Source organism: Xiphias gladius, chromosome 10 (assembly GCF_016859285.1).
Source record: "Xiphias gladius isolate SHS-SW01 ecotype Sanya breed wild chromosome 10, ASM1685928v1, whole genome shotgun sequence".
In the NCBI taxonomy this organism is placed as follows: Eukaryota; Metazoa; Chordata; class Actinopteri; order Istiophoriformes; family Xiphiidae; genus Xiphias; species Xiphias gladius.
Window position 1 is genome coordinate 10,708,509 of NC_053409.1, and position 8,085 is coordinate 10,716,593.

Sequence of the window (8,085 nt, forward strand, 5' to 3'; positions counted from 1 at the left end):
CATCATCATCACAGAGCTTCATCGTAGAACGGGATGAAAAGTGAACGAGACGTCGTCCAGAAATTAAAATATAACAGGACTTAAACTACATGTAACGTGCACATCCTTAGTGTTCGATTTGTACCCTTTCTTCTGGTTTAGAGCACCTCAAAGGAATGAAAGAACATAACATAAATATCAACAGCATAGATTCACTGTACAAAATTGTAGAATATTCATTGTTCAAATATGTATATTTTCTACCCATCCACACATTTGGAGTTCTATTAATAGAAAAAGCAAAACAAACAAACAAACAAACAAAAACAAAGATTACTGCCTTAGAATGATGATATACAAAATATGATCCTGCACCCATGTTGTGGGACGTTTCACGTTTACTATAGAATTGGTATTATAATTTATTTTATACGATTATATAACATTTATAACACATTTATTCATAACATTTCATATATAAATGGTTATATTGTTATTTTATTAATTAATTATATTATTATAAAAAGATTTTAACAATGAAAGGAACAATAAAAGTAAGCATATTTACTAAAAAGCCCACTTTTAATGTCCTTGCTTTACTTTAAATGTATGCAACTTTATACATAATGTCTCATAATATTTAAATGTGGGAAAATTAGGGAAATGTACTTTTTACTCCACAGCATAATTACTGGTAAATTTACAAATTCTACTTGAGTAAAGTTGTTAATGCCGGGCTTGTTATATTTTATATGTTATTTGCTATTTTGAATTTCAACTTTAAAAATACATTTGCCTTTTTGTGTTATATAAAGAAAAACCTTGTGATACTGCGGTGTATGTGTGTGTGTGTGTGTGTGTGTGTGTGTGCGCGTGCTTTGTTGAAAAAAGGTCTGTGGGATAACGTTTTTATTTCCTCTAAAAAATACCGCTAAAGTTCACACCATGCATTATAACCCATTTTTTGGCATGTCGCTTGCTAACCTGAACATGGTTCTTCCTTGTAAACATCTGTGAATGTCGTTTTATTTTGAAAACAGCGGAAGTGGGTGTGCTGCTATGATAGCTCGTTATTATAAGAGCTCATCGGTAGCTTTGTGGGTAGGTTGGCAGTAGGTTGTTTTCCTGATAGCCGCCCGGGGTCCCCACTCGTCGCCGCTGAACTCCGACACTGCAAAAGCTGTCAATAACGTTACAGCGGCACACGAGACGGACTACAGGTTACAGGTTTGTTAACCTTGATTTTCACGATATAAAAATGATATGTGACAGCTAGCTATAACGTGACGTTTTGTATCTGTCAGCCATGTTACTGTATATCAATCAATGATGCAGCTAGCCACAGTAACCGTGTTTATTTTTAGCAGCTAACCTGCGCTGACTGCAGTGGAATGAGACAGAGATATAGGCACTGTGTATTTGCTGGAGCCGGATACTGTTGACAATACGATGGTGACATGAATGTTGATCTCAATGTAAATATGATATCCGTGGAAATTTGTTTCTGCAAAAAACGAGCTGTTTTTGGGGTTGAAAGTGTGTTAGCGCACTAGCTGCCTGCTGATGTGAGGCTAAGAGGTAGCTAGCGGGTTTTGATCTGGCCATGTCCTCCGTTCAGAAATCAAGCCGAGGCCCCAGTCAACAAACTACCATGTAACGTTATTGTGACTGAATGTCATAAAGCATAAATGCACAGCGGCATCAAGGCAGTTGGCTCGAGGTTAACCTGAAAATTGTATGCTTTGTCAGCCAGTGCGGTTGGTTAACTCAAAGCAGCGTTAGCTTTTGGATTAAGAAGATCATGCTTCTTTAGCTAGCCTCGCAGTAGACTGCAAACAGAACGCGTCGGAATAACTACTGTACTATTTCAAAACATCCCTTGATGCATCACACTGCCCTGGCATGTTTCCGACGCCTGGTGTAATTACGTCATGTTGCACAGGCCTATGTTTAGTTGACTTTTCGGGCTTTTAGTCTCATGAGCAAGATGACAACCGGTTAAATTCCAGGATTTACAGTATTCCCATTGCTTGTTAGTAACATGTCAGTTAGTCAGAAGATTTCACTGAATCAGTAGCCTTTACACAATGTAAACACTGCGCTGATGTGTGGATTCCTGCTCTCAGATGGACCAGCAGGACCAGTCCTATATGTTTGCCAGTCTGACGCGGCCTCACTCAGAGCAGCTGCTGCAAGGCCTCCAGCTTTTGCGGCAGGATCACGAACTATGTGACATTGTCCTGCGTGTGGGTGATGCCAAGATCCATGCCCACAAAGTAGTGCTGGCCAGCATCAGTCCTTACTTCAAGGCCATGTTCACGGGTAACCTGTCAGAAAAGGAGACCTCCGAGGTGGAAATCCAGTTCATCGATGAGACTGCCTTGCAGGTATACTTGGAGCCAGCAGACTCTAACTGCACTGATTAAATGCTGAAATTTGTTTTTTGTTTGTGTGACACGTTTCCTCTTTCTTTTCCAGGCCATCGTTGAGTATGCCTACACTGGCACGGTGTTTATCTCCCAGGAAACGGTGGAATCTCTACTACCGGCCGCCAACTTACTCCAGGTTAAGCTAGTACTTAAGGAGTGCTGCTCCTTCTTAGAGAGCCAGCTGGATGCTGGGAACTGTATAGGCATCTCCCGCTTTGCAGAGACATATGGCTGCCATGATCTGTGTCTGGCTGCAACTAAGTTCATCTGTGAGAACTTTGAGGAAGTTTGTCAGACAGAGGAGTTTTTTGAACTGACAAGGGCCGAGTTGGACGAAATTGTGTCCAATGACTGCCTTAAGGTGGTCACAGAGGAGACTGTATTTTACGCCCTGGAATCGTGGATCAAATATGATGTAACTGAGAGACAGCAGCATCTGGCTCAGCTGCTGCACTGCGTTCGCCTTCCACTCCTCAGCGTCAAATTCCTCACTCGCCTATATGAAGCCAACCACCTTATACGAGATGACCACGCATGCAAGCACCTGCTCAATGAGGCTCTCAAATATCATTTTATGCCTGAGCACCGACTCTCCTATCAGACTGTGTTGTCGGCACGACCCAGGTGTGCTCCTAAGGTGCTGCTTGCAGTCGGAGGCAAGGCTGGACTGTTTGCCACATTAGAAAGGTAATGATGATAATAAGCAGTATTGAAAAGGTAACTTTCCGAACCTCTGTATTGTCAATGCTTTTGTTATGTGCTGTGTTTAAAAAGAAACAAACTTATCGGCTGATATCTGCCTTTCTCTTGCAGCATGGAAATGTATTTCCCTCAGACAGATTCGTGGATAGGACTGGCCCCTCTCAGTGTGCCACGATATGAGTTTGGTGTAGCAGTGCTGGACCACAAGGTGTACGTGGTTGGAGGCATTGCCACACACATGAGACAAGGCATTAGCTATCGGAGACACGAGAGCACAGTGGAGTGCTGGGACCCCGAAAGCAACACCTGGTCCTCGGTAGAGCGTATGGCCGAGTGCCGCAGCACTCTCGGAGTGGTGGTCCTGGCTGGAGAGCTGTACGCCCTAGGAGGCTATGACGGCCAGTATTACCTTCAGTCGGTGGAGAAGTATGTCCCCAAGTTAAAGGAGTGGCAGCCAGTGGCACCCATGACAAAGTCCCGCAGCTGCTTTGCCACCGCTGTGCTGGATGGAATGGTGTATGCTATTGGTGGCTATGGCCCAGCCCATATGAACAGGTAATACCAATGAGAGTGGTTATGATATTTGTTGTTTTATCTGTTGAAATACACGTAACCTGCTAGTGGGTTTTAAAAAATATACAGTACACGTTTTATTAAACATTAGGTGTCTAATGAACTTGTGTGACAGTGAGAAAGTGCCAAAACCGTTTATTTTTGTGCGTGTATAAACTGTGAACAGCAAAATCGTGCATACCCGATGCAATTTTGACTGCAGCAAGTTTAAGGGGTAGGATACATAAAGGATAATCACTATATGTTGTTCAGTGTATCACCAAATAACTAATAAGGCTGAAAATCATTCACTCCTTAGCCGCTGAGTGTCTTTCTAAGCATGTTATGATAAATCCCTTTTCCTTCAGCTGTAACCTCTTACACTGAATTTTCTTTTTAATGTGAAGACAGCAGAAAGCTACATACGATCAAAACATGCCACTAACCTTTCTTTGTTCCTACAGATGACATTTGACATCAGTAGGGTGGGGGTTGTGGTGCTCTACCTCACCTTTTTTAAAATAGCGTTTGATCCCAGTGAAATGCTTCTAGCCCCTTCCAGACCTCCTAACCTGGCGTTCTCTCTCAAGGTCTTGTTAGTTATTTAATAGAAATGGCAATCATGTGAAGGATGTCAAGTGTTGCTGAGAAAATGGCCAGGAACCTGTTAATGAGTGAAGAGGAGTCAGAGAAGAAGTGGTTGCTGAAGTTTCATTGAGAGGGTGCCTGATTGTGTGCTGCTAGTTAGACCTCTGTTGTTGCTGTGGACCTCTAGAGAGTAGTGTCTCTGTTGTATGTTTCCTTGACTCCCGAAACCCCTCAGGAGAATGTGTTTGGACAACCAATCTTTGGGGACTTTTTTTTTTTTTTTTTTTTTTTCCTTCTCCCAGTGGCTTATAATGACCTTGCACAGTGCAAAACAATCCCAGATTGCCTATGTTCCAGTTACTGTCAGGGGTTTCATTTGACTTTGGTCAAACTTGGTAATTCACCACTGCCATTGGTGGCATCATTACTAGTTTTGTGTGTGTGTGTGTGTGTGTGTGTGTGTGTGTGTGTGTGTGTGTGAGAGTGACAGAGATCAGACCATATGAACTAAGCCCATCCTCTCTATAGCCTCAAACAAGTCTTTCTGAGAAAATGTTGCTTTTGTTTCAGTCTATGCTGGTACAGTATACAAAATTTGCTTGTAGAGACTTGAAACTTGACTGTGATACATAGGTAGTCCATTATAGCATAACATTATGCTGTTTTTGGAGGAACTGCATGGAGCTGTGAAATATATCAATATACATTTGGACTGCAGTTTACTAATTGAATGTTAAAGTGAATTTTCAGTGCCCCTTCATTGCTTCATAACAGTTTCTTATCCGATGTATACGGGTTTGTGACACACAATAAGACTGGTATCTAGAATGGATACACTTAGTACAAAAAGTTGAATGGTTATATTACTTAATTGTGTTTGTGTGTGTGGTTTTTTTTTTTTGTTGGTTTTTTTTTTTTGGGCACATGGTAATGCAGCTGTGAGTAGGGATTGTTTAAAAACTCCGGTGTGCTTGAGGATATTCGGACATTGGAGTTAATGCTGTACAGCTTGGCAGTAATTAGGGGTTTTGTCAGAAAATTTTCAGAAACACATTTCAAAATCAAGGGACACAAAACCCAAACCATCTGCACAGCTAGCTTCCACCATCCGTGAGTAGTATGTTATTTAAGTGAACTGACCCTTTTTAACCATTGTGCGTTTTGATAATGTTGCTGCTACCGTTCTGCACAGCGTGGAGCGGTACGACCCCAGCAAGGATGCCTGGGAAATGGTAGCTCCCATGGCAGATAAGAGGATCAACTTTGGAGTAGGCGTCATGCTCGGCTTCATATTTGTTGTGGGTGGACACAACGGAGTGTCGCACCTGTCCAGTATTGAGAGGTATGATCCACACCAGAACCAGTGGACAGCCTGTCGGCCAATGAACGAACCACGCACCGGTAAGTTTATTTTGTACTTGTAAAATGTGTGATTTAAATTAAACCCTCTGTTTGTAGGATACCTTCTAGGTCATATTTCAACCTATCGTGAATATTGTATCGAGAAAATGGTGAGTGAGGCCTGTAGCTGGTCACATGTAACTGTGACATCATTGTCTGTCTTACAGGTGTGGGCTCTGCCATCGTGGACAACTACCTCTATGTGGTGGGAGGTCACTCTGGATCATCCTACCTGAACACTGTCCAGCGCTATGACCCCATCTCAGACAGCTGGTTGGACTCAAGTGGCATGATGTATTGCCGTTGTAACTTTGGTCTGACTGCCCTTTGACCCATGGCCAGCCAGCTAGGACCCAATAAGAGAACTTAGACACAAAGACTTTTCTTCTTTTTTGTCTCCTCCTCCCCCACATTCATCCTCCAGGTGCAGAGGAGAGCTGCACACCAACGGGAACACCAGAGGAGAGAGAGCCTGCTGGGTGGATGGATGTGCTGGGCTAGCTGGCTGGCTAGAGGGGGACCACAGACATGACTGCAGAGATGAAGTGCTACAAAGTTGTGTGTGTATAAGAAAGGAAGATGATTGGACTGAAAGGCTGTTGTCTTGGGCACAAGGAGACGACCGCTCTACTGCTGCTGGACCACAATGAGGACTCTGAGCCATTTCCCAGAGGATTGTGGGAGAAATCTTGTCAATTTTGTTTTAAAATTCTGTGTTATGTTAGCAGACTTTTTTTTTTTTTTTTTAAATAATTCTTTCATGCCATTAATTGTTTGACACTTAAATCTTTTTTTTTTTTTTTTTTTTTTAATTTCCCTACTGCAACCGGAACCATGTGTTCAAAATTTTGTAGAACACTGCAGTTTGCTTGTGTATTTGTACGAATATGTGGTTGTTGGCCATGTAGTGTGTATGTCCGTGTGTATGCTCGGGGGGTACGTGCATGTCAGATAAGATTGTTTTTGTTGCGTGTTTGCGTGCAGAACTGATGCTCGGGCTCAGCGACACAGGAGTTCTGCGTCAAAATCAGTGCTTCACAAAACAGAGAAAAGTTGGAATCTTTATATTTTCTCAAAAAGGGCTGCCTTTTTTTTCCCTCTCTTGTAAATGGTCTCTCTCTCTCTGTCTCTGTCTCTCTCCCTCGTGCATTGCCTGTAAAAAAATTTTTTTTTTTCCTGCACTGGGTCACTACTGTGTGAGCGTGTTTGTGTGTTTGTGTGTGTTTGTAGTTCAATTCCAAGGGTCATTGTGGAGGTGAATGACAAATTCTCCGGAGTGTTTGCCACTAGTCTCTGCTTCATCCTTGGAGCCATTTTAAAATCCTCATGTTCTAGCTTCTGTTACATCTTCCTAAGGTCAGGTCATGCACTTGCTACTCTTCACAATAGTTGAAATCGACCTTGGCCCTCTTTTTCACCCTTTGGTCTGTACAGAATACCAACTGGTGCTATATTTAGGATTCAGGATTCAGCTGTTTGTCTGTGTTGCCTCATACAATTAGGTCAACCTCTTTTCAGCGTCTACTACATTACTGCGTTGGATGTTTAGTCATTTGATTTATGTGCATTTAAATGCGTTAAATCTAAATGCCCCCCAACGATGCAATAAAATAAAGTCCTACTGAAAGGGAAGCCTGTGGTTGGACAACCACAAACTTCTGTCCTCCATAATTTACTTAACTCTTTAAAAAGGAAAAATCGGTACTCCCTCCTTCACATTGGCCCCGTTGCAGGATATTAGCATGCTTTGCCATTGTCTCAATATCTGTTGCCAGTACAATGTCACTCTCTTTGCTATGAACAAGACTTTTTTTTTTTTTTCTGCCTATGAATGGGTCTGACACCTGGTCTTTGTGCTTGCTAACCCGCCACCAAACATTTGATCCTCATGTGGCCAAGGTCTTGCTTGCAAGCTCAAGTTTGAGGTAATTTGTTCATGGCTTCATGTAAAGTGCCAAAACATGACCCCCCCCCCCCCCCCCAGCGCTAGCAATTGCGTCTCATGCCACAATTTAAATACTTTCTTCTTGTCCTTATTGCTAATATATTAACATTATATTCTTCCATACTGTCATATGGAGATGGATGATAAAGAGGGTGTCACTCGGTGCAGCCTTGAGCTCGACTGACAGATAGGTATAGCAATGCACAGCAATAGATGGGGCGCTAGGCTAGGAAAAGGCTAGGTGTGGTGTTTCTTGTTGAGTCACTGGTCATGTTTTAAGTCTAGTTTGAGTTGCTTTGTGCACTGATGTTTTGCACATACGTGGAAACTTTCACCAAGCTCTGCAGTGCACTTACCAAACTATTTGATACATATTGTAATTTGTACATATGTTTTAATTTAGGTTAATGGCATTTAGATAATGCAATAAGAATTCTGTTCCCTGTGTGTATGAACCTGTTTTGTGTAGGTCACTTTAAAAAGCCAAGG

General features: G+C 42.3%; 1 protein-coding gene across 1 annotated transcript; it reads left to right on the forward strand.

Annotated features, from left to right (window-relative positions):
- The first annotated feature begins 1,100 nt into the window (after window positions 1-1,100).
- Window positions 1,101-6,382, forward strand: LOC120795018 (kelch-like protein 28). The gene is made up of 6 exons (XM_040136457.1): window positions 1,101-1,206; window positions 2,106-2,366; window positions 2,458-3,095; window positions 3,222-3,665; window positions 5,443-5,651; window positions 5,819-6,382. The coding sequence occupies exons 2-6, from the start codon at window positions 2,106-2,108 to the stop codon at window positions 5,980-5,982; spliced, it is 1,716 nt and encodes a 571-aa protein (XP_039992391.1). The 5' UTR covers window positions 1,101-1,206; the 3' UTR covers window positions 5,983-6,382.
- The last annotated feature ends 1,703 nt before the right edge of the window (window positions 6,383-8,085 follow it).

What these genes read in the sequence shown, in the direction of transcription:
- LOC120795018 (XM_040136457.1), top strand. Translation starts at nt 2,106, where the DNA reads ATGGACCAGCAGGACCAGTCCTATATGTTTGCCAGTCTGACGCGGCCT. An exon ending in GGCCCAGCCCATATGAACAG is followed by an intron (nt 3,666 to 5,442) that starts GTAATACCAATG and finishes CGTTCTGCACAG; the next exon opens with CGTGGAGCGGTACGACCCCA. An exon ending in AATGAACGAACCACGCACCG is followed by an intron (nt 5,652 to 5,818) that starts GTAAGTTTATTT and finishes TCTGTCTTACAG; the next exon opens with GTGTGGGCTCTGCCATCGTG.